The sequence below is a fragment of the Passer domesticus genome, chromosome 31 (genome assembly GCF_036417665.1).
Source record: "Passer domesticus isolate bPasDom1 chromosome 31, bPasDom1.hap1, whole genome shotgun sequence".
In the NCBI taxonomy this organism is placed as follows: domain Eukaryota; kingdom Metazoa; phylum Chordata; class Aves; order Passeriformes; family Passeridae; genus Passer; species Passer domesticus.
The window spans coordinates 3,341,175-3,366,782 of record NC_087504.1 but is presented as its reverse complement, the minus strand read 5'-3'; the positions used below and the strand labels follow the sequence as shown (position 1 = coordinate 3,366,782).

The 25,608-nt window shown below is 61.5% G+C and overlaps 1 protein-coding gene across 1 annotated transcript; it reads right to left on the bottom strand.

Annotated features, from left to right (window-relative positions):
• Positions 1-320: 320 nt before the first annotated feature.
• LOC135287891 (collagen alpha-1(II) chain-like) lies at positions 321-21,334 on the bottom strand. The gene is given in 54 exon segments (XM_064401125.1): positions 321-1,013; positions 1,887-2,129; positions 2,803-2,990; positions 3,149-3,437; positions 4,512-4,619; positions 4,739-4,792; positions 5,016-5,123; positions 5,237-5,731; positions 5,838-5,891; positions 6,069-6,176; positions 6,591-6,698; positions 6,778-6,939; positions 7,395-7,448; positions 7,528-7,581; positions 7,700-7,807; positions 7,877-7,930; positions 8,014-8,067; positions 8,187-8,240; positions 8,656-8,709; positions 8,798-8,905; positions 8,991-9,089; positions 9,635-9,679; positions 9,768-9,821; positions 9,948-10,001; positions 10,207-10,260; positions 10,410-10,463; positions 10,546-10,644; positions 11,633-11,686; positions 12,237-12,335; positions 12,446-12,499; positions 12,663-12,770; positions 13,502-13,555; positions 13,933-14,031; positions 14,389-14,433; positions 14,583-14,681; positions 14,762-14,815; positions 14,934-14,978; positions 15,541-15,594; positions 15,687-15,731; positions 16,041-16,094; positions 16,190-16,251; positions 16,335-16,380; positions 16,488-16,541; positions 16,631-16,684; positions 16,757-16,780; positions 16,782-16,802; positions 17,029-17,106; positions 17,477-17,578; positions 17,788-17,841; positions 17,970-18,002; positions 18,136-18,168; positions 18,376-18,392; positions 19,067-19,267; positions 21,177-21,334. Coding segments are annotated over 54 exon segments (4,851 nt in total). The 5' UTR covers positions 21,322-21,334; the 3' UTR covers positions 321-866.
• Positions 21,335-25,608: the final 4,274 nt, after the last annotated feature.

Sequence of the window (25,608 nt, the reverse complement as noted above, 5' to 3'; positions counted from 1 at the left end):
GACAGGATTGTCCCAATCCTCATTATGGGAAAAGAATTCCACAATTAAACTTCCTGCTTTTCCAAGTGTTTCTACTTCAAAATTTTTCACTTTCAAATTTTTCCCTTTTTAAATTTTTTTTTGCTTTTTGGGGGGGATTTTGCCCCTACTCTTCCCCCTTAGTTTGAAGTATCCCAAGCCAAAAAATGTGCAGGTTTTACCCAAAATGAGGATTTCAATGGGATTTTTTCCCCAACTTGAAGAACTTTATAGTGGTTGAAATGGGGAGGAAATATTTGAATTACTGCAAACACACCCAAAAAAAAGAGACTCAACTCAACTTTTACTTTTGACCAAAAGTTTTTTTTTTTAGATTTTTTTTCATTTTATACCAACAGATGTTAAAAAATACAGACTTGTTTTACAAGAATAGCACCATTTTTTGATTTTTTTGTGTGTTTTTTTTTAACTCATATTATACATGAACACTCCTGCTGGGGGGAAAGGGGAAAATATGGGGTGAGGAGGGGGATTTTTGATACCTGGATTGGTGAAATCCCATTTTTTTTCAGGGAAAAAGGGATCACTGGCATTTCCACCTCCACCTGACCTCAAAAACAGGTCTTCCAGGAAGAGAATAAATAAATATTAACGGGTTTTTCCTTTGATTCTGGTGTTGGGATGAGGTGGTTGCTCCCTGATTCGGGGTGAGCCCTTTCAGTGCAGCTCCTTTTTGGGGTGGATCCCGTTTTTTGTGGTTTTTTTTTTCTTTTTTTAAGGAATCGGGCTGGGCTTTTTTAAAAAAAAAAACAAAAACCAAACCAACAAACAAAAACCACGACAACCAAAAACAAACAACCACGCCAAAAAAAATTCCTTTTTTTTTTTTACAAGAAGCAGACGGGGCCGAGGTCGACCCCAAACTCCTGCTCGGGCCCCCCAATGTCCATAGGTGCAATGTCCACGATGGGCAGGCGCGAGGTCTTCTGCGAGCGGTACTCGATGACAGTCCTGCCCCACTTCCCGGTGTGTTTCTGAGGGAAAAACGGGCAAAAACGGGGTTATTTTATCTGTTACATCCCCGCCAAGCCCTTCAAATCCCAGTTTGATCCCCAATTTGGCATCAGGCATAGAGGGGGCACCACTCATTGGTGTGTTTCTAGGGGAAAAAGGGGTAAAAATGAGTTTATTTAATCCTTCAGAACTTCCAACTCTCAGTTTGAGCCCAAATTTATCATTAACATGGAGAAAATGGGGTTATTTAATTCTCCAGAACCTTCCCAACCTCAGTTTGAGCCCAAATTTATCATTAACATGGAGAAAATGGGGTTATTTAATTCTCCAGAACCTTCCCAACCTCAGTTTGAGCCCAAATTTATCATTAACATGGAGAAAATGGGGTTATTTAATTCTCCAGAACCTTCCAGCTCTCAGTTTGAGCCCAAATTTATCATTAACATGGAGAAAATGGGGTTATTTAATTCTCCAGAACCTTCCCAACCTCAGTTTGAGCCCAAAATTTATCATTAGCATCAAGAAAATGGGGTTATTAAATCTGCTAGAACCTTCCCAACCTCAGTTTGAGCCCCATTTCATTGCTAAACCCAGAAGGGCCACGTTTCTCAGAGTGTTTCTGGGGGAAAAACGTTGGGAAATGGGGTTTGGAGTCCCCATCCCTGGAGCACCACGGGCAGCTGGAGGCGTTACCCAAATCCTGGCCGCGGTGACACGCTGCTGTCACCTCACAGGCTGGTGGCTCTTGGTGACACGCTGCAGTCACCTCACAGGCTGGTGGCTCTTGGTGACACACTGACACCTCACAGCTCGCTCCAGCTTCCTCCCAACCCGGTGAACCCCAGGATTTAGGGATCCTGCCCCGATTTCCTCCCTCCCAGCCCGGCACGCACCGTGCAGCCGTCCTCCAGCACGCTGTAGGTGAACCTGCTGTTGCCCTCGGCGCGGATCTCCACGTCGTTGGAGCCCTGGATGAGCAGAGCCTTCCTCAGGCTGCCCGACTCCTCGTCCAGGTAGGCCACGCTGTTGCGGCAGTGGTAGGTGACGTTCTGGGAGCCCTCGGTGGACAGCAGCCTCAGGAAGGTCATCTGGATGTTGGCCGTGTTGGGCGCCAGCTCCTCAGAGCCGTAGCTGAACTGCGGGGAGGAGGGAGGCTTTCAGATGGCTTTTTTTTGGGTTTTTTTGGGGGGATTTCCGGCTTTTTTTGGGGGGGATTTCAAGGAATTTCCAGAGTCTGCTTTCCCAGAGGGGTGTAGCTGTCATGGCCTGATGTAAAGATTTCCATGAAAGTCTCTAAATCAACTGGTTCTGGTACAAAACCCATCAATTTCACCTCAAGGAAGGACACCGCTCCAAGTTGTCCATGAAATCCCTAAACCCACCAATATCTGATCCAAACCCCATGAATTTTACCCTAAAGAAGGACACCGCTGCAGGATTTCCATAAAGTCCTCTGGATCAACCAGTTCTGTTCCAAACATTACCTATTTCACGCCGAGGAGGGACATTAAACTTTCAGTAAAATCCCCTAAGTCAACCATTTCTGATCCAACAACCACCAATTCCCACCCCAGGATGGACATCAGTTCCAGGAGCTCTATATAATCCCCAAATCACCCAGTATCTGATAGATCCACCAACAATTTCACCCCCAGGAAGGACATCAGCTCCAGGATCTCCATTTAATCCTCAAATCACCCAATATCTGATAGAACCACCAACAATTTCACCCCCAGGAAGGACATCAGCCCCAGCTTTCCTGTGGAACTCCATGCCCAGCCCTCCTCCACGCCCATCCCGGACACCCACGTGGAAGCCGCCGTTGATGGTCTCGGCGAACCAGACGTGCTTCTTCTCCTTGGCCTTGCTGCTCCACCAGTTCTTCCTGGGGATGCTGCCGGGGCTGGGGTACACGCACGTCTCCCCCGTGGCCATGTTGCAGAAGACCTTGATGGCGTCCAGGGTGCAGCCCTGGTTGGGGTCGATCCAGTAATCGCCTGTGGACGGAGGGCACAGCGTGAGTGACCCGTGGTGGGGTCAGCGAGGTGGCAGCACGGTCCTTGGTGTCCGGGCGGGGGGTTCAGGGGACAAGGAGGAAGAGGAGGACACAGGGATGGAGGCAGATATGGACACAAGGATGGAAACTCTCTCTCACCGCTCTTCCAGTCGGGGTGGCAGAGTTTGATGTCTCGGCAGGTCCTGGCCGGGTTCTTGCGGGAGCCCTCGGGGCTGCGGATGCTCTCGATCTGGTTGTTGAGGGCCTTGAGGGTGGCGTCCACCTCGGCGTCGTGCGGCCGCAGCCCCGGCGCCGCCTCGTCTGCCCGCATGTAGCGCCCGGGGTCGGGGCCCTTCTCGGGCTGCCCCAGCCCCGCGAACGCCGACATGTCAATGCCAGTGCCGGGGGGCCCGGGGGGGCCGGGCGGGCCGGGGTTCCCGGGGGGACCCTGCGGGAGGGAGGAGAGGTCATGGGGTGACCGGCTGGGGCTTGGATCCCACTGCCCACTGAATCCTCTGTGCCCCACAGGATCCCACTGCCTGCTGAATCCTCTGTGCTCCACAGGATCCCTCTGTCCTGCTGAATCCTCTGTGCCCCACAGGATCCCTCTGTCCTGCTGAATCCTCTGTGCCCCACAGGATCCCACTGCCCGCTGAATCCTCTGTGCCCCACAGGATCCCTCTGTCCTGCTGAATCCTCTGTGCCCCACAGGATCCCTCTGTCCTGCTGAATCCTCTGTGCCCCACAGGATCCCTCTCTCCAGCTGAATCCTCTGTGCCCCACAGGATCCCACTGCCCGCTGAATCCTCTGTGCCCCACAGGATCCCTCTGTCCTGCTGAATCCTCTGTGCCCCACAGGATCCCTCTGTCCTGCTGAATCCCTCTGTGCCCCACAGGATCCCTCTGTCCTGCTGAATCCTCTGTGCCCCACAGGATCCCTCTCTCCAGCTGAATCCTCTGTGCCCCACAGGATCCCTCTGTCCTGCTGAATCCTCTGTGCCCCACAGGATCCCTCTGTCCTGCTGAATCCCTCTGTGCCCCACAGGATCCCTCTGTCCTGCTGAATCCCTCTGTGCCCCACAGGATCCCTCTGTCCTGCTGAATCCTCTGTGCCCCACAGGATCCCTCTGTCCTGCTGAATCCTCTGTGCCCCACAGGATCCCTCTGTCCTGCTGAATCCTCTGTGCCCCACAGGATCCCACTGCCCGCTGAATCCTCTGTGCCCCACAGGATCCCTCCCTCGCAGGATCCCTTCCCCAGCTGGATCTCTCCCCTCCTGGATTCTCTCTTCCCCTCCTGGATCCCCTCTCCCCTCCTGGATCCCACCCCTCCTGCATCCTCTCTCCCCCGTAGGATCTCTCCACCCCCGCATCCCCTCTCCCCAGCTGGATCTCTCCCCTCCCGGATCCCCTCTCCCCTCCTGGATCCCTCCCCTCCCGGATCCCCTCTCCCCTCCTGGATCCCTCCCCTCCCGGGTCCCCTCTCCCCCGCAGGATCTCTCCCCTCCCAGATCCCCTCTCACCGCCGGGCCGGGCTCGCCGCTCCTCCCGCGGGGTCCGGGGGGGCCGATGGGTCCGGGCATCCCATTGGAGCCGTCCTTGCCTGAAGGGCCCACAGGGCCGGGGGGACCCTGAAAAACCCCAAAAAAGGGCTCAGGGCACAGCAGGGATGGGGCTGCCACCCCCAGGCGTGACACCTGTCCAGGGGTGCCTCCTTTCCCCCTTTTTCGCCCAAAATTCCAGGACTTACCCTGGGCCCGGAGGGACCCGCGGGCCCGGCAGCGCCCTGGTCTCCAGAAGGACCCTGGGAAGGATGGGAGGATGGAGGATTTGGGATCCCATGGGGGATGTGGGATTTGGGACATAGGATGTGGGATTTGGGATGTGGGGTTTGAGGTGTGGGGTGTGGGATATGGGATTTGGGGTGTGGGATTTGAGGTGTGGGATGTGGGATTTGGAGTGTAGGATTTGGGGTGTGGGGTGTAGGATTTGGGACCTATGGGGGGTCCCCCAGTCCCAGCACTTACGGGGGGCCCGGGCAGCCCCTGGAGGCCGGTGAAGCCCCGGTGCCCCTTCAGGCCGCGCTCTCCAGCCTCGCCCGCCTCGCCTTTGTCACCGCGCGGCCCCTGGGGACCCTGCAAGGGGGACACCGCGCGTCAGGAGGGGAGTGACCCCAAACCAGGCTGCCAAACTGCCATCCCAAGCTGAGATCCCAGGAATTCCACAATTCCGGGTGGGACTCACTCACCGGCATCCCCCGGGCGCCAGCGGGGCCGGAGGGACCCATGGGACCCTGAGCACCCTGCGGGAGGGAGAAAGGAAGGGAGTCAAAAACAGCAGGAATGGCATTTGGGATTTGAGGTGTGGGAATGTGGGGTGTGGGATTTGTGTTCCCAGCTGCCCAGCGCACTGCAGATATTCCCAGTTTTATCTCCTGGCGTCCCCAGCTCATTCCCAGTTCCAGCTCCTGGAGCTCCCAGGCAGATTCCAAACCAGGCTCCCAGGAATCCTCAGGAAGTCGCTCAGAGCTGCTCCTGGTGCTGTTCCCAGATGATCCCAGACAGCTCCATGCCTCGGATTTGGGGTGATTCCCGGTAATTCCCGTCTCCCCACATCCCGGCGTGTCCCACTCACCGTCTCTCCCCCTGTCTCCCTGTTTTCCAGTGGGTCCCACGGGGCCCGGAGCGCCGGGAGCGCCGGGAGCACCGGGAGCACCCACGGGGCCGGTCTCGCCACGATCACCCTGGGAACAGGGAATGGGGTCAGGAATTCCAGCTCTGGGATGCAAGCACAGGCATAACGGGAATTCCCAGGGATTCCACTGCTTGAGAAATCCGGGATGAGCTCACCTTCACTCCTGCTGCCCCATCCCTGCCCGGGGGTCCATCAGAGCCGGGATTTCCCTGGGAAAGAGAAGGAATTCAGCTTTTGCCTTTGGGATGGGGGGAAAACTCCTTTTTCCAGGCAAAATCCTGCAGCGAAAACGTGCCGGGATTTTCCAAAATCAACCTTAAGGCTGTCTCTGGCAGGATCAGCCAAGGATCCATCCTGGATATTCCAGACTTTCCTAAGTTTCCTACCTCCCTGCCGGGCTCTCCAGCTGGCCCTGTCAGCCCGGGGGGTCCCACGGGCCCGGGGGGTCCCCGGTCACCGGCAGATCCAGGTGCTCCCTGTTTTCCAGGCTCTCCCTAAAAAAACCAGAAAACCCCCCCCATGAGTGAGTCTGGGTGGATTGAGGGCAGGAGAGCAGCAGGGAATCAGGGAGAGGAAGAATTCAAACCCTCCTCGGCCACAAACTTTCTCCAGAGCTCGGGAGGCACAAATTCCCGGTGGGAAAAGGTAAAAATTTGTATGGAAAATGCGTCCCGCTGGTCGGGTGCGTGGCCGTGTCAGTGGGGGAAAACCTTGGGAGATTTTGGGACATTTTTTTGGCATGGAAAGAGCTGCGATCCCAAAAGCACCGGGATGGGGATGAGCAGCTTCCCCCACTCCCACCCTCCACGCCACAAAATTGCCTCTGATGAGCTCCCACTTCTTCCCAGATTTTTGGATTTTTTGGGGTTTTTTTGGGTTTTTTGGGTGTTTTTTAGGGCTTTGCTCACCGAGGGTCCGGGCAGCCCCGGGAATCCGCGCTCGCCGCGCTGCCCCGGCAGCCCCACGATGCCGCGCTGTCCTGCCAGCCCCTGGGGGCCGGGGGGTCCGTCCGGGCCCTGCGGGGACACAGAGGGGCTCAGCGCCGCTCGGGGGCGGGCGGGGGGTCCGGGGGTGGTGTCCCCAAATCCCAAATACCGCGGGGCCGTCCTCGCCGGGCTCGCCCTTCTCGCCGGGGGGGCCGGCGGGGCCCTGCAGCCCCGGGTCCCCCGCTCGGCCCGGGGGTCCCGCGTCGCCCCGAGAGCCCTTGGGGCCGTCCTTGCCCGCGGAGCCGGGGGGTCCGGGCGGGCCGGGGTTACCCTGCAGGAGACAGAGATCGGGGTTACAGGGGGGCTTTTCCATATTCCTGATCCGTCCCTGAGCAGTGCCTGATCCCGTTCCCGGCCGTTCCTGATCCCAGTCCTGGCTACTCGGGCACTGGGGAGCACTGGGGATGTCCCGTGGGAAGGGGTGGGTGGTGGCACCCGGGTGTGGCTTAGGTTTGGGGACATCGTGGGGAGCTGCCCGGCCCCCGAAGCTGGGGGTCACCGATCCTGGCTGATCTGACTGGCCCGACTGATCCCAGAGCTGTCCCAAAATGAGCTGTTCCCACACGATCCTGGTTTTTCCCCAGTGATCGCAACTGTCCTGAGCGATCCCAGATCTTTCCAAGTGATCCTGCTGCTCCCAGTGACCTCAGCTCCCCTGCAATGACCCCAGTTCCGCCCCCAGTGACCCCAGTCTCCCCCCAGTGACCCCAGTTGCCCCCAACTCACATTGGGACCGGGGGGTCCAACACGTCCGGCGGCTCCGGGGAATCCGGTGGCTCCCTGGGGACAAAGACGAGAGGGGGTCAGACCCGGGCCCTCCCCCACTCCTCCCCCCCCCCATCCCCTCCCCCCCACTCACCGGGGGTCCCTGGGCGCCCCGGGCTCCTTTGGGACCGGTGACACCTGTGGGACCCTGTGAAGAGGCAGAAAACCGATCAGGACAGTCAGGACCTGCGGATCCCCGGAATTCCAGGGATGGGGGACCCCCACAAGGGCTCAGCCCCAGTTTTGGGCGTCTCGGCTGCACCCACCTGCGGTCCAGGAGCCCCAGAGGGACCCTGAGGCCCGGGGGCTCCGGCGTCACCCTTCTGGCCGGGCTCCCCCTGCTCGCCCTTGGCTCCAGGCTGGCCATCGGCGCCCTGGGAAAGAGCCGTGGTCAGCGGTCAGCGGCACTGGGGACACTGGGAGGGACTGGGGACAGAACTCACCGGGGGGCCGGCGAATCCGGCAGGGCCGGGGGCTCCGGGCTCTCCGCGCTCTCCCTGTGGGGGAAACGGGGTGAAAATCAAGGGAATGGGGCAGATGTGGCACTGCCAGCACCAGAGGGGGGACAGGTGGCACTTACGGGGGCACCGCGGGCACCGGCAGCTCCGGATGGGCCGGGGGGGCCGGACTCGCCCTGGAAAGGAGGGGAAAGATGTGGGGAATGGATGGGTCGGGTGGGGCAGCGCGGGGCCGCCCCGGGGGTCGGGCGGGATCTGCCCCGTGGGAGCACTGGCGGGGTCACCCCGGTCTCACCTTCTCGCCGTTGGGGCCAGCGGGGCCGGGGGGGCCGATGGGACCGGTCAGACCCTGTGGGGACAGAGGGGACAGTGAGGCCACGGGGGAGGCCCTGGGTAGCCACCGTGGACATCCCTCACCAACCACTGTGAGGAGGCCACCAGGAGTGTCCCTGGCTGGCCACCAAGGGCATCCCTGGCTGGCCACCATGAGTGCTCCTGGCTGGCCACCAAGGGCATCCCCAGCTGGCCACCAGGACTGTCCCTGGCTGGCCACCAAGGGCATCCCCAGCTGGCCACCAGGACTGTCCCTGGCTGGCCACCAAGGGCATCCCCAGCTGGCCACCAGGACTGTCCCTGGCTGGCCACCATGAGTGCTCCTGGCTGGCCACCATGAGTGTCCCTGGCTGGCTGCCAAGGGGATCCTTGGTTGGCCACCAGGAGTGTCCTTGAGTGGCCCCCTCCCGCCCCGTCCCCGTTCCACTCACACGAGCTCCGTCCTTTCCAGGCGCTCCCTCGGGTCCCTTCTCTCCAACGTCTCCCTGTGGGGTGGCACAGGGCCAGCGTGAGCCCAGCTGAGCCCTGGTGGCACGGGCGGCACCCCGTGACCCCCACGTCACCGTCACTCACCCTGTCCCCCTTGGGACCGGCGATGCCAGCGGCTCCTCTCTCCCCGGGCATCCCCTGCAGCCCCGGGGGCCCCTGGGCGCCGTTGGGGCCGGCGGGGCCGGTGGCACCCTAAAGCAGCAGGGGGACGTTATGGATTGGGGTGTCACCCCCCGCGGTGGCACCGCCGCCGGCGCTGTCCCCCCGTGTCACCCACCTTGGGTCCGTCGGTGCCGGGCGTGCCGGGGAGGCCGCGGGGACCCTGCAGGCCCTGGGCGCCAGGAGAGCCGCGCTCGCCGGGGAAACCGCGCTCGCCCTGCGGACAGGGGACAGCTCAGAGGGACAGGGGACAGCTCAGAGGGACAGGGGACAGCTCAGAGGGACAAGGGACAGCTCAGCAGGGACGTGGGGACAGCTCAGCAGGGACGTGGGGACAGATCAGCAGGGACTCAGGGACAGCTCAGAGGGACAGGGGACAGCTCAGAGGGACAGGGGACAGATCAGAGGGACATGGGGACAGCTCAGAGGGACATGGGGACAGCTCAGAGGGACATGGGGACAGCTCAGAGGGACACAGGGACAGCTCAGAGGGACACAGGGACAGCCCAGCAGGGACACGGGGACAGCCCAGCAGGGACACGGGGACACCCAAAAGGGTGGCACCAGGCGTGGGCAGGGCACTGTCCCATGGAAGGACTGGGATGGGGACAGAACCAGCACGGATCTGGTGGCCCTGGGACCCCCAAAGTCCCCATGGGAGGAACACGTCCCCGAGCTGCGAGGACAGGTGACACTGGGACCCCTCAAAGCCCCCCGCTGGGGACACTCTGTGACCCCCCCCACGTGACAAGTGACACTTACCCTGGGACCCACAAGCCCGGGGGCTCCAGCTTCTCCAGGAACGCCCTGTGGGAAGGGGACAAACGGGTTTGGGGTCAGAACTGATGGATTTGGGGGGATCCCGAACCCACCGGGGGGGACTGGGGTGTCTCACCTGATCTCCGGGTTTGCCGCTCTCGCCGGGGGGACCTGGTGGCCCTGGCAGTCCCTGGGGGGGGCAGGAGCCGTGTGAGAGCAGTGACAGTGAGACCCTGGGGGTTGGGGTGGCACCACCCCACACCCCACACCCCAAAGCCCAAAGCCCAAAGCCCAAAGCCCAAAGCCATGTGCTCACCTGGAAGCCGGAGGGGCCGGGGGCTCCTTGCTCTCCCCTCTCCCCTGCCGGGCCCTGTGGGATGGACGCTGCTCAAGGACCCCAAAAACCTTTGGGATTTCACACTTCCCCCACCCCAAGATTTTGGGGATCCCACAAACGCCAGCACCACAAGGGCTGGGAATTTGTGGGGTTTGGGATGCTCCAGCACATCCAGAGGGGCTTTAGCCCAAATCTGGGGGTTTTAGCCCCAGTCCTGAGCTCGCCCCGTTGCACTCACAGCAGGTCCTGGGGGTCCGGCGGCTCCGGTCTCTCCGTCCTTGCCAGGAAGTCCCTGAGGAGATGGAAAACCCTACTGAGCCCCAAATCTCATAAATCCAATTTCCCCCCCTTCCTGAGCCTCAGTTTCCCCTTGTGGGGGCTTTCAGGGTGGAGTGGCACCAAAAGGTGAATTTTTGGGGTTTGTGTGACAGAAAACCTCACCCTCAGCCCTGGTGCTCCGGGAAGTCCTTTTTCACCAGCTTTTCCAGGCTCACCCTGAAAAAGGAGGGGGGATTTGGAGTCCCGGCCCCAGGGAGAATTCCCAGGTATTTTTAGAGGAAAAATGGTCCCTACTCACATTGGCACCTTTGGGACCAGGGAACCCCATCACGCCAGGCTGGCCCCGAGCCCCCTGCGGGCCGGGGGGTCCGGGACGTCCGTCCTCGCCAGGGGCACCCTGTGGGGACAGCGGGGTCAGGGGGGACAGGAGCCCACCCCAAACCCCAACTCCAAAACATCCCCGACCCCAAACCACCCGCAGACCCAAACTCCAAACCATGTCAAACCACCTCCAACCCCAAACCCCAAACCAACCCCAAACTACCCCCAACCCCAAACCCAAACCCCAAACCAACCCCAACCTCAAACCCCAAACCACCCCCAACCCCAAACTACCCCCAACCCTAAACTACCCCCAAACCCAAACCCCCAACCTCAAACCCCAAACCACCCCCAACCCCAAACTACCCCCAACCCCAAACTACCCCCAACCCTAAACTACCCCCAAACCCAAACCCCCAACCTCAAACCCCAAACCACCCCCAAAGCCCAAACCAACCCCAACCCCAAACTACCCCCAACCCCAAACTACCCCCAACCCCAAACCCCAAACCAACCCCAACCTCAAACCCCAAACCAACCCCAAACTCAAGTCCCAAACCACCCCCAAACCCCAAACCACCCCCAACCCCAAACCACCCCCAAACCCAAACCCCCAACCTCAAACCCCAAACCACCCCCAAACCCCAAACCACCCCCAACCCCAAACTACCCCCAACCCTAAACTACCCCCAAACCCAAACCCCCAACCTCAAACCCCAAACCACCCCCAACCCCAAACTACCCCCAACCCCAAACTACCCCCAACCCTAAACTACCCCCAAACCCAAACCCCCAACCTCAAACCCCAAACCACCCCCAAAGCCCAAACCAACCCCAACCCCAAACTACCCCCAACCCCAAACTACCCCCAACCCCAAACCCCAAACCAACCCCAACCTCAAACCCCAAACCAACCCCAAACTCAAGTCCCAAACCACCCCCAAACCCCAAACCACCCCCAACCCCAAACCACCCCCAAACCCAAACCCCCAACCTCAAACCCCAAACCACCCCCAAAGCCCAAACCAACCCCAACCCCAAGCCCCTCGTGGGGTGTCACTCACTGTGGGGCCGACTTTGCCTTGGGGCCCAGCGTCCCCAGGGCGACCTGTGAGACCCTGTGGGGACAAAAAGGGTTTGTGGTGTGGGGGGCACGACCTCATGGCCATGGGGTGACCCCAAGAGCAAGGAACCCCAAGGAACCTCAAATGCACCTTGGGAATCCCCAAGAGCATCTGAATTAGCAGAGAGCGTCTTAATTAACCTCAAAGTTTCTCAATTAGCACCAAAGAGAGCCGAGACACCAGAAAAGGTCTTAATGCCAAAGGGCATCTTGGCTAACCCCAAAAGGACCTTAGTGACCCCAAAAGCTCTTAAACAACCCTAAAAGTACCTTGAACAACCCTAAGAGCACCTCATCAACCCCCAAAATCTCCTTAAACCACCCCCAAAATCTCCTCATTGACCCCAAAAGCACCTTGACCACCCTCGAAACCACCCTTACCAACCCTAAAAGCATGTTAGTGACCCCAGAACCACCTTAACCGCCCCCAAAATTGGCTGACTGACCCTAAGAGTGCTTTAACCAACCCAACCGCCCCTCATCCCTCCCCCAGGCCCCGGAGGTGCCCCCCTGTCCCCGTTTTTGGGGTCCCTGCTGTCCCTCACCCTGGCTCCAGGCAGGCCGGGCTCTCCGGGGCGTCCGGGGTCACCGGTGGCTCCTTTGGGGCCGGCCAGGCCAGCAGGGCCGCGCTCGCCCGGGGCACCCTGCGGGGGATTTGGGGTCAGTTTGGGCGATTTGGGCTCGGTCTGGGGGGATTTGGGGTCACTTGGGGGTTGTCACCCCCAGGACACCCCCGGTGTCCCCAGAGTCCCACCTTGGGGCCGGCCAGCCCGTCCTGCCCGGGGAAGCCGCGGTTGCCGGGAGCTCCCTGTGGGGGAAGACGAGCATTTGTGGGGTCAGGGGAGGGTTTTAGGGTCGAGGGAAGGATTTTTGCGACTGGGGTTGGTTCTTTGGGATCAGGGTGATTTTTTTGGGGTCAGGGTCAGTTTTTTGGGATCAGGGTCAGTTTTTGGGGTCAGGGCAGCACAGACCCTCTCTCCAGGTGGCCCCAAAGGTCCGGCAGCTCCGGGTTCTCCGCGGGCTCCTCTCTTCCCTTCCTCCCCGGCCGGTCCGGGGGCACCCTGGGGTCCTGCGGGGCCCTGAGGGCCAGGAGGAAAAGGGGTCACAAGGAGCCTTCATCCCCTCCCCGAGCCCCCGGGGACAAATCCATAACCATGAGTCCCCCCTGTCCCCCCCTGTCCCCCCTGTCCCCCCCGTCCCCGCTGGCGCCGCGCTCGGCGGGGCCCCATTGATGGTGGTTAATGAGGCGAGGGGGGAATGTCCCCAAGAGGGGGACACAGAACACTGCGGCCATTGTCCCGCTGTCCCCCGGCCACTGTCCCCCTGTGCAGGGGGGGGACGCTGCCCCAAGGGGCCTCGTTAGGGGAACGGCTCGTCAGGGCCCGGGAGGCGCCCGAGGGGATGGACACGGGGGTGGGCACGCAGGTGGACACCGGGGTGGACACTGGGGTGGACACTGGGGTGGACACTGGGGTGGGATGGACACTGGGGTGGACACAGGGATGGACATTCGGATGGGGTGGACATTGGGATGGACACTGGGTGGGATGGACACTGGGGTGGACATTGGGATGGACACTGGGTGGGATGGGCATGGGGATGGACATTGGGATGGACACTGGGGTGGACATTGGGATGGACACTGGGTGGGATGGGCATGGGGATGGACATTGGGATGGACACTGGGGTGGACACTGGGTGGGATGGACACTGGGCTGAGCAATGAGGGCTGGGCCTGGGCACTCCATGGCCAGCGAGGGCCAGGCTGGACCCCTGGCCAGGGGCTCCGCTGTCCCCCAGCCCCACTCACCATCTCTCCCTTGGGTCCCTGCTCGCCTTTGAATCCTGCGATGCCGGGCTCGCCCTGGGGAGGGGGGACAGTGTCACAGCGTCCCCACAGCTGTCCCCCCCATTCCCTGGCCTGGGCTCCAGGTCCTTGTCCCCATCCCACCCCATTATCCCATCCCATCAATCCCATCCCATTATCCCATCCCATTATCCCATTATCCCATCCCATTATCCCATCCTAATTTCCACCCCCAGTGTTCCCTGAGGGCTCAGGGCCGGGTAACCAGGGAGTGACCCGGGAGTGACCCGGGAGTGACCCAGGGGTGACACCCAAAGGGGGAAGGCGTGAGAGGGCGTGGCCAGAGTACGAAGGGGCGTGGCCAGTCGCTCCTAGGTGGGCGTGGTCCGGGCGCGGTCCCCGGGCGTGGCCGGGGGACACCGGGGGTCTCTCACCGTCTGTCCCTTGGGGCCCAGCGGGCCGGTGGCTCCCTGGGGTCCGGGTGGGCCGCGGGGGCCGGGGAATCCTGGAGCGCCGGCGATGCCTGGAGCGCCCTGCGGACACGGGGGGACGTCAGGGACCCCGCAGCGGCCCCCAGTGTCACCAGTGTCCCCACTGTCCCCCCTCTGCCGGCAGTTTCTGTCCCCCAGCAGCTCAAATCCCACCCTGCCCCTGCAGCCCCAGTGTCCCCCAATACCCCCCAGCATCCCCCCAGTGTCCCCACAACCCTCTCTGTCCCCAGTGTCCCCCACCCCTGAGTGCCCCACGACCCCCAGGGGACCCAAATGTCCCAAAATCCCAGCGCAGCCCCCGGCACCTGCTCCTCACCCCGGGCCCGTCCCTGTCCCCACGGCCAGGGGCTCACTGGGACAAGCCATCCCCGTCCCCGTCCCCGTCCCGTCCCCACTCACCGCCGATCCCTTCGCTCCGGGGATGCCGTCGGTCCCTGGGTTCCCCTACAAGCAGACCTCGCTGAGCTCCGTGCCTCAGTTTCCCCGGATCCGGCCCTGTCCTCGCCGCTCCCAGCTCAGGGGACAACGCGGGGGGACAAAGCCACCAGGGCCAGGGGACAAAGCCACCAGGGCCAGGGGACACGGGGACTTACGGGGGCGCCGGCGGGGCCGGGCGAGCCGGGGGTCCCGGACTCCCCGCGGGGTCCCTGGGCACCCTCGGGTCCTCGCGCTCCAGTGGGACCCGCTTCACCCTGGCGGGGAGGTGACCAAGAGAGTCAGGGGTGACATCGGGACCCTGCTGTCCCCACCGCCACCGTCCCTGTCCCCTCACCTTGGAGCCGGGGGCGCCGGGGAAGCCGGGGGCTCCTGCGGGGCCGACGGGACCCTGGGGGCGAGAGGAGCGTGAGGGTCTCCCCGGGCTCTGGGGGGCCTCGAGGGACCCCGCTGTCCCCTCGGGGGGGTGACACGAGGGTGGGGGACGCGCCATCCCCCCCTGGACTTACGGGGGGTCCGGCCGGGCCCGGGAGGCCGTCGTTGCCACGAGCGCCCTGGGGGGAGACGGTGCCGGGGGTGACGGGGGGTCCCCGGGGCGGGGGACGGGTCCCCCCTGCCACCCTCGGGTGCCACCGGCGCCGCAGGTGACACGGCAGGTGACACCGCAGGTGACACGGCAGGTGACAGGGCAGGTGACAGGGCAGGTGACAGGGCAGGTGACAGGGCAGGTGACACGGCAGGTGACACCACAGGTGACACGGCAGGTGACAGGGGAGGTGACAGGGGAGGTGACACCGCAAGTGACACGGCAGGTGACAGGGCAGGTGACACCGCGGGTGACACCGCGGGTGACACGGCAGGTGACACCGCGGGTGACACGGCAGGTGACAGGGCAGGTGACACCGCGGGTGACACCGCAGGTGACACGGCAGGTGACACCGCGGGTGACACGGCAGGTGACAGGGCAGGTGACACCGCGGGTGACACCGCGGGTGACACGGCAGGTGACAGGGCAGGTGACACCGCGGGTGACACGGCAGGTGACACGGCAGGTGACACCGCGGGTGACACCGCGGGTGACAGGGCAGGTGACACCGCGGGTGACACCGCACTCACCGCAGCGCCCGAGGGGCCGGGGCGTCCTCGCTCTCCGGGCAGCCCGCGGGGACCCTGCGGGGACAGAGGGGGACAGGTGAGGCCCGGCGGGTGCTGGCCCTCGCCGAGCCCGCCCGGCCGTGCCTCAGTTTCCCTCTCGCACTCACCATGGGGCCGGGGGAGCCGTTCTCGCCCGGGGAGCCGGACTCGCCCTGCGGGGAAGGACACGGGTGACAGCGGGGCGGGGACGTCCTGTGGTGTCACAGGGACGGCCACCAGGGCCAGGGGACAGCCAGCCCGGCACGGGGACAGCCACTGCACCGCCCCAGGGACTGCCACCCCTCTCCCCCCGGGAATTGTCCCCAGCCCCAGGGACTGCCACCCACTCACTGTCCCCAGCCCCAGGGACTGCCACCCCTGCCATTGTCCCCAACCCCAGGGACTGCCACCCCTCTCATTGTCCCCAGCCCCAGGGACTGTCACCCACTGTCCCCAGCCCCAGGGACTGTCACCCCTCTCACCTTGGCTCCGGGCGCTCCCGCCTCTCCCTTGGCGCCGTCCAGGCCGGGGTAGCCCTGGGGACAGCGACACGGGGTGGGGTGTGACAATGACCGAGCCACCCCGGGGGACACGGGGGACACGCGGGGACAGGGAGGGGACACGCACTCACCCGGTGGCCTTTGACTCCAGGCAGGCCGGGGGTCCCGGGGAAGCCACGAGCGCCCTGCGGGCAGCGAAGCGACAGTTGGGGACAGGGAGGGGACAGGGAGGGGACAGCGGTGGCTTGGTGGCGGTGCCACCCTCACCTGGGGGCCGGGGGGGGCCGCGCTCGCCGGATTTCCCGGGTTTGCCGGTCTCGCCCTGCGGGGAAAACGGGATTTTTGTGGGGATGGGGACACAGAAATGTCACTTTTTGTCCCTTCTCAGCCCGGCTGCCGCTGCGGCTGAATGTCACCAGTGTCACTCACGTCGTCGCCGGGTTTGCCAGGAGGTCCCGGAGGTCCCCGGGGACCCATTGGACCCTGGAGAGGACAAAGAGGTGGCGGTGAGCGGCGCTGGGGGCTGGCAGTGCCCGGCCTGGGGGGCTCCGGGGACATGCGGGGACACTCACAGCAGCGCCGGGCTCGCCGGGCTCACCGGGGTTGCCTTGGAATCCTTGGGGACCCTGCGGGGACAAGGGACATCAGCGGGGGTGGCAGCGGCCGGCCCGAAATTTGGGGAGGGGGGCGATACTTACGGGGGAGCCGGAGGGGCCGGGGGGGGCCGCGGGGTCCCATGGGGCCCTGGGGGGACACAGAGATGTCACTTGGGGGGGGGGGGACACGGCTGGGGACATCCCCGAAGCCACCAAAGACCCCCCGAGACTTGGGGTCCTGCAGTGGGGTCGGGTGGGGAGGGGTTTGGGGGTGGGGAGGGGGGTTTAGGCAGATTTGGGGGGAATTGAGGGGATCCGGGGGGGGTTTCATGGAAATCTGGGGGGAAGTGAGGGGGATTTTGGGGTGACACTACCATGGGTCCCTGCATGACGCCCATCTGAGCCCCTCCAGCCTTCTCGTCGAAGCCCCCCGCCATCTGAGCCGCAAAGTTCTGCCAGGGAAAGGGCGCTCAGCACCCCGCAGACCCCCCAAAAAACCCAAACTCCCCTCTGAAAAACCCAGCTCCCATCAAACCCCCCCAGTTCCCATCAAAACCCCCCAATTCCCATCAAAATCCCTGATGCTGCACTCAAAGCCCACCCAAATTCCCTCAAAGCCCACCCAAATTCCCTCAACTCCCCCAAATCCCCCTCAACCCCCCCCAAAATCTCCTCAACCCCCCCAAAATCCCCTCCAAATCCCCCTCGATTCCCACCAGAGTTCCATGAAACCCACCCAAATTCCCCTCAACCCCCCCCAAATCTCCTCAATTTCCCCCCAAACCCCCCAAAATGCCATCTCCCCTCCCGCCAGATACTCACCCCCCCCAGGCCGGGGGGTCCCGGGGGTCCGGGGGGTCCGGGGGGGCCGGGATTTCCTGGGGTTCCGGGCTCCCCATCCCTGCCCCGGGGGCCGGGGGCACCCTGGGATGGGGGGACAAAAAAAAAAAGAAAAAAAAAAAAAAGAAAAAAAGGGATTTTTGGGGGTTCTCAGTTGATTTTTGGGGTTTTTTTGTGTTTGTTAACGAGGATTTCAGGTTTTCACAGAGGATTTTGGGAGGCTCGCAGTGGATTTTGGGGTATTTGGGGGGGGGGTCCCGGAGGGGTTTTAGGGGTCTGGGGGTCGCTCTCACCTTCTCGCCCTTCTCGCCGCGGTCCCCTCGCTGTCCCTGCTCACCTGCGGGGCCCTGGGGGGAGGAACAGCGTGGGGGAGGGGGGGTCAGGAGTCCCCTCCCCCCTCCCGCCCCTCCCCCGCTCTCCCAAAGCCCCCTCCCCCAAAAATTCCAGAGATTTCCCGGCCTGGAGCTGCTCCCACCTGCGGGCCCGGGGGTCCTCGGGGTCCTACGACCTGCGGGGACACAAAAGGGGGGGGGGGGGACATCAGGGCTGGGGGGGTTCCAGCCCCTTTTTGGGGTCTCCCAAGCCCGCCCCTCCCACCTCAGCCCCTTTTTGGGGTCTCCTCCCCCCCCCCCCCCACTCACATCTTTGATGTCACCGGGTTCACCTTTCTGTCCCTGCAAGAGAAGCAAAGGGTGAGGCCTCAAAACTGCCCCAAAATTCCTCTCTCTGAACCCCGGGGATGAGCACAAAACCGCCCAAAAAGCCCCCCGAGGCAAAGCAAAGGATGAACCCAGAGACCCCGAAACTGCCCCAAAATTCCCACTGAAGGCCCCCCCAAACCACCCCAAAATTCAGAACAATTGCCCCCCAGATTCACTCACCTTGGGGCCAGGCTTCCCTGTAGGAGACCCAAAAACAAAAAACAAAACAAAGAAAGATAAATTAGTGGGGGGACACATGAATTCGGGGTGGGGGGCAACACGAGGTGGCTCCGTCCTGGTCGGGCTGTTGGGCCAAACTGGGGGGCACTGGGGGCTCCCCCAAAGCGGGGCCAGCAGCGAGGGGGTCGAGGGGGTTTTTCCTGGGGGGTTTGGAGGCTTTTTGGGGGTGCTCAACCCTTTAACCCCCCCAGCTGGGGCAGGAAAGGGTTAAAAAAAGGCAACTTTGGGGGTTTTGGAGGTTTGGGGGAAGCGCGTTTAGGGTTTTCCTTCATTTTGGGGTGAAATTCCACGACTGGGAACCCCGGTTGGGGCTTTCTGGAGGGTTTCCATTCATTTTGGGGTGCATCCCCACAATTTCGGGGGATTTCCACCGAAGCCCTTTTGCCGGGGGTGCACAATCCCCTCCCACCATTTTTTCCTGTCTAAAACCCCCCCAAAACCTCCAAATTTTCAACCAGGGCTAAAAACCTCGATGATTTTTCCCCCTGGGGCCGATTTTCCCCCGTTTTTGTTTTTTTTTTTGGGGGGGGTGAAGTTGCCTTTTCCCCGCGCTGCCGCATGGATGGCGCCATCCATGGCCGGGTAATTTATTTATTAACTCGCTAATGAAGGGAAATAAATAAATTACAACCGCTGGGCTGCTCGGTGGGGCAAATGGGGCAGCACTCTCCGAAGGGGATCTCGGGGCTGGGGCAGTCCCGCAGCTCCTCGCACATGATCTCGTCGCACAGCACGGTCCCCGTGTCGCACACGCAGATCCGGCACGGCTCCGGCTTCCACACGTCCTTGTCACTGTAGCGGTGCCCGTCCTGCAGGCAGCTGCCAGCCTCGGCTGCGGGGACAGCGCGGGGACAGCGTGGGGACAGCGCGGGGACAGCGGTGGCACTGCCAGCCTCGGCTGCGGGGACAGCGCGGGGACACTCGCGGGGGAAGGTGGTGGCACTGCCAGGCTGGCTGTGAGCACGGGAGGAGGAGGAGGAGGAGGAGGAGGAGGAGGAGGAGGAGGAGGAGGAGGAGGAGGCCAAAGGGGCCCCGCAGCCCCCAGTGAGGGGGGGGACCGCTCGGGGACAGCGCGGGGACAGCCAGGAGGGAGGGGGTGGCACTGCCAGCCCCGTCCTGCACGAGGAGGAGGAGGAGGAGGAGGAGGGGAGGAAGGGGAGGCCGAAGGGGCCCGGCACCCCGCAGGGAGGGGGGAGCGATGGGACAGCGTGGGGACAGCCAGCGGGCAGTGGTTGCACTGCCAGCCCCGCTCTGAGCCCCCGAAGGGGACAGGGCTCTGTAGCGACACCCCCGCCCCGCCCCCGGCCCCCCCCGCCCCGCCCCCGGCCCCCCCCCCCCCCCCCCGAGTGTCCCCGCAGCTCTGGTGGCACCGGTGTCCCCACGGGCTCGGGAACAAGGGGCGTTGGTGTCCCCAGGCTGAACCCACGGGTGACCCAGAGGTACCCAGCTGCTCCTGGAGGGTCCCGGGGGTCCCCCAGGGTCCTCAGGAGGTGCCTCGGGGTCCACAGGCTGCACACCGGGGCTCCCAGGTGTCCCCAGGGTCCCTGGAATGTCCCCAGGGATGTTCCCAGGGCTGGCCCCAGCCGGACCCTGTGACCCCAGCCGGACCTCGCTGTCCCCAGGTGTCCCCTGCCTGCCCCTGCTCCAGCTCGCCGCCTACGCCCCCGGCTGTCCCTCTGCCCCCTCACTGTCACCTGCTGTCCCCACGTCCCACCTGTGCCCCCTCCGGCCATCCCAAGCTGTCCCCTTCCTGTCCCGGGCTGTTCCTGTCCGTCCCTACTGTCCCGCAACTCTGTCCACGCCACACACCTGGATCCCAAACTGTCCCCCAGCGTCCTCACCGTGTCCCCCAGGCGCCTTGTGCCATCCTCCAGTGTCCCACGCTGTCGCTCCCGCCCCACCTTGTTCCCCCGGTGTCCCCCGGGTGTCCCCATGCTGTCCCTTCCTGTCCCGCTCCATTGCCCGCTGTCCCCAACTCCCCTGGTGCTCTCCCTCCCTGTCCCCCACTGCCCCTCCGCGCCACCCACATTCCCTGACACTTTCCCCGCTGTCCCCCGGTGTCCCCTGCTGTCCCCCCTCTCCTCGCGCTGCTGTCCCCAGGACTACCTCGAAACTTTCCCCCTTTGTCCCGCTGTCCCCTGCTGTCCCCACGCAGTCTCCCGTGTCCCCACACTCCGCTCTGCCCCTCCCCGCCACACTGAAACTGTCCCCGTCCGTCTCACGCTGTCCCCCGATGTCCCCGTGCTGTCCCCAGCCCCCGAGCCATCCCCCCCCCGCCACTCTGAAACTTTCCCCGTCCATCCCAAAACGTCCCCTCGTGTCCCCCGCTGTCCCCCGCTGCTCCCCATCCTCTTTCCGCTCCGCGTCCCCTCTGTCCCCATTGTTCCCCGCTGTCCCCTCGCTGTCCCCTCTCTGTCCCCTCTCCAACTTTCCCTCAACGTGTCCCACTCACTCCCCGCGGCGATGCCCCAGAACCTTCCCATCCCTCGCCCGTGTCCCCTCGCTGTCCCCACTCTGTGTCCCCCTGTGTCCCCGCTGTGTCCCCCCTGTGTCCCCACTCTGTGACCCCCCTGTGTCCCCGCTGTGTCCCCCCTGTGTCCCCCCCGTGTCCCCACTCTGTGTCCCCTCTGTGTCCCCGCTCTGTGTCCCCCCTGTGTCCCCGCTCTGTGTCCCCCCTGTGTCCCCCCTGTGCCCCCCCTGTGTCCCCGCTCTGCCCCCTCGGTCCCATCCCCGCCACTCACGGAGGTCTCGGTCCTGCGCGGCGGCGGCGGCGGCGAGGCAGAGCAGGAGGAGGAGCAGGAGCCCGGGCCGGGGGGCGGCTCGGGGGGCGGCGGGCTCGGCGCGGGGCGAGCGGCGGCCGCCGGGGGCCGGGCGGTGTCCGGGCATGGCGAGGCGGCTGCGCCCGATCCGCGCCCGGGGCCGGCAGTGCCCGCTCGGCCCCGCGGCCCCGTTTAAGTCCCGGCCCCGCCGCCCCCCGGAGCTGTAACCCGAGCCGGGCCGGCCCCGCCGGGCCCCCCGGACCTTCCCCCGGTGGCCGCGGACCCTCCCCCGGCGCCCGAGCAGGGCCGGCCCTCCCGAGCCCTCCTCCCCCGGCCACCCCCGGGCCGGAGCGGGCGGAGGGAGCCGGGCTCAGGGGGGGTGCGGGTTTTGGGGGTGCGGGTTTTGGGGGTGCGGGTTTTGGGGTGCGGGTTTTGGGGTGCGGGTTTTGGGGGATGCGGGGGGTGAGGCGGCGCAGCCCATCCATCCCATCCCATCCCATCCCATCCCATCCCATCCCATCCCATCCCATCCCATCCCATCCCATCCCATCCCATCCCATCCCATCCCATCCCATCCCATCCCATCCCATCCCATCCCATCCCATCCATTTTTCCCCCATCCCATTTTTCCTCCATCCCATCCCATTCCCGGGTCCTGGGAAAATCGGGATCCCCCCGACCCCGCCCCGGGATGGGACCCCCCCCTCCCCTCCCTCGGTGTTCCCCAATCCCCGCCCCCCTCCGGGGCCCCCTCGGGCCCAGCGCGACCCCTCCCCCTGTCGCTGTCCCCATTCCCGGCGGAATTCCCGGCAGCAATTGTGGGACCAGCGCGGGGGACACGGGGAAACCCCTCCGACCCCGAACCCAGCGCAGCCCCCCCAAATTCCCCATAAAACTCCCCCAAAGTCTGGGAGTTAGGGCGGGATTTGGGGGGGATTTGAGGGGTTTTGAGGGGAATTTAAGGGGGGTTTGAGGGAGTTTTGGGGGAGGTTGGGGGGATTTTCTGGGCGGAATCTGGAGGGGTTCAGGAGGAGGTTTGGGGGGGTTTGGGGCGATTTGGGGGTTTGGCGTTGCCAGCCCCAGCAGGTGGAAGCGCGTGGCCGGATCCGGCCGGGAGCGGGGCCAGGCCTTGGCGGCCGCCGCCGCTTTCCGATGGAACAGAAAATTTGGGAATAAATCAAAGGGCCGGGGAGGCGCTGCCCGACCCCTCCCCAGTTTGGGGGGCGGCTCCGCTCTGTCCCCAAGGCGACAGCACCGGGACAAGGGACGGGGAGGGCTCAAATCCCCCCGTACGCCCCCCACATGCCCCCAAAAACTGCCCCAAAAGCGGGGTGGGGACAGCCCCGCCGTGGGGTGGGGACATCACGTCCCGCTGCCCTCGGAGCGCGGGCACGCAGGTGGCACTGGTGGCACTGGTGGCACTGGTGGCACAGGTGGCACTGGTGGCACTGGGGACAGAGCTGACCGGCGCTGGTGGCACCGGTGAAAGTGGCGGGGACAGAGGTAAGGTCGGGCCCCCCCGGTTTTGTCCCTTGGCCCCGGTCCCTGATGGCCTCCCCCGAGCCTGGGGACAGGAGGGGACAGGAGGGGACAGGAGGGGACATCGGGACGGGGGGGGCAGGGCGGGGGCGTGGTCCGGGGTGGAACCGGCCCAGGGGGTGGCACCGCCCCGTTGTCCCCACGGGCTCTCGCTCGTCCCCAGCCCGGTGCCACCGCCCGCCAGCGTCACCCGGGCCCGTCCCGATGGGTTCGGAACTAAATTTTCCCATCCCAAATTCCCCAAATCCCCCAGTTTAGGATCAAAATTGCTCTGGGAGCGGAGGGGGAATTCAGTTTTTACCATTTTCCCCCATTTCCCCCTCATTTTCAGCCCACTTTACCCCATTTTTACCCCTAATTTCCCCCATTTTTACTCCAATTTTGACCTATTTTTATCTCATTTTGGCTCAATTTTTCCTCCATTTTGGCCCACTTTTAGCCCCATTTTACTCCATTTTGGTCCCATTTTAACCCAAATTTCCCCCATCTTCACCTCCTATAAACCTCATTTCTGCCCCATTTTTACCCCCTTTTGCCCTATTTTAATCCCATTTCCCCCCATTTCCCTTCATTTCTGCTCCTTTTCCACCCCATTTTCACCCTCATTTCCCCCCATTTCTGCCTCATTTCCCCCCATTTTCACCCCATTTCCCCCCAAATTTCCCCCCACTTTCCCCGCCATTTCCCTCCCGATTTTTCCCACTTTCCCAAACCACCCAATCCCATGAAAGCCCCAAACTCAGAGAGGGAATTCCTCCAAGGGGTGGGGGTGGGGGGTGAGCCAGGAATTTATTTTTCCCTTCTAAAAAAGGCTTTTTTTCAGCACAAAACCTCCCCAGTTCCATTTTTCCCCTCTGCCACCTTGCAATAACCTCAGATCTGGCTCCAGATATTTCCTAAGATCCTTTTCTAATCAGAAAAATGATCTTTGTCCCCCCTAAAGCCCCCAGTTTTTACTTTTTCCTCCTAATTTTGCGGCAATTTCACTCCATATTTTTAATTATCCCATAACATTTCCTATTAAAAATTAATATTTAATAATATAAAAATAATATCATGTTTTGAGACTCTAATTGATTTTTTTAGGGCATGCAAAACCCCCAAAATCCCCAATTTTGCAGCGGATTAATGCGAAAAAAAAAAGCAATTTTGGAGACCCCAAGCCTTGCAGAAAACCTGATTTTGGTGCGAATTTACCCCCTAAAAAATTAATTGTAGGGACACAAAATTTGCTTTTAAACCCTAAAAAAACAAAAAATCCCAAATTCCATTTTTCCATTTAGGGTCTTCCCTTCCCCTCCTTTTCCCGGTGGGAAAATCCCCAAAATTTCCATTTTCATCCCATTTTTGGGGGTTTTGTCACACAGAGCCCCTTTGTCCCTTTTCCCCCTGGAAAGGTGGGAAGGGGCCCGAAATGGGGGAAAAATCCGGGAATTTTTGTGGGATGAGGTCAAAGCCTTCCCCCCCTTACGCGGCCTCTTCCTCCTCCTCCTCCTTTCCCTCCTCCCCCTTTTTTGGGATGAAAAGGCGATTTTTTGGGAAAGGTACAAAGGGATCCTTTCAGGGAGTGGGGGGGGGGGTGCTCAGGGCCCCACCGGGGTTTTTTTGGGGGATATTTGGATTTATTTTGGTTTATTTTGATTTATTTTTTATTTTTTAATGGTTTTTTTCCTCCGGTTTTTCGTATTTTTTAGATTTTTTTTTTAAATTTTCTGTACATTTTTTGGGTATTTTGTGTATTATTTTTATTTTTTCTCGGGGGATTTTGCATTTATTGAATATTTTTTATATTGTTTGTTTTTATATTATTTTTCAAATATTGTTTGGATTTTTAAAATATTTTTGTATATATCTGTATATTTTTGGGGTATTTTTGGTGGTTTTTTTATATTTTTGGGGTTTTAAAATTTTTAAAATTTTTTGGTACATTTTGAAATATTTTTGTGTATTTTTAAAGATATTTTTAAAATATTTGGAGGTTATTTTTTATGTGGCTTTTATTTTTGGGGCAAAATACTGGGAATTTGGGGTGAAATGTCGGGAATTGAATGAATGAGTTTGAGGGATACTTTGGGATTTTTTGGCATCTCTTCAGGGATTTTTCCCATTCCCAAAGCTGATTTTTCCCCTGGAATTCTCAGATTTTTCCCCTCTGTTACAGGGGAGTCACTTCACCCTTTAATTTTTTAAGATCCCCACCAAAACTTTGGATTTTTTGCCCCCTAAATACCTGAAATTCAGGATTTTCATCCCACTCCAAACCCTGAAAGTTTCCTTTTTTTCCCCTGTCTGGAGCGAGGAAGAGGCAAAAAAAAAATCCCGGGATTTTGGATCCTTTGATGGCGAATTCTCCCATCCCCCCATCCCAAAAAAACCCTATTTGGGGTGGCACCGAGCCAGGGCCCCAAAAGCCACGGGGACAAAGCTGCCCCTGTGTCCCAGAACCGGAAAAATCCCAAAAAATAAATAAATCCAGGGGAAAAAAAATAAAAAAATAAAAAAACCACCAAAACCACCCAAAATCCCAAAAAAACCCCGACCCTAAAAGAGATTTTTTGTGGGGGCTGGGCCAAGAGTCCCAAGGTTTGAAGGGAGATCAGGTTCAGGGATTTTTTTTGGGGATTTTTTTTGCTTTTGGGCAAAACCAGAAAAAAAGCCCAGCGGGGCTGTGGGTTAATTAATTAATTAATGAGGCCTGTGGGGGATTAATGGGGCCGGGGTCGTTAGGAGGAATTAGGATCAAGAGGTTCCTGGAGTGTGAAGACCCTGCCCCTGCTTGGGGTTAATAATGGCCCGAAATTACCCCAAATCACCCCAAAATTGGGGTTTTGGGGGAGCAGCCCTGGCCTGGAGGGTTTGGGGTGAAAAGTTACCC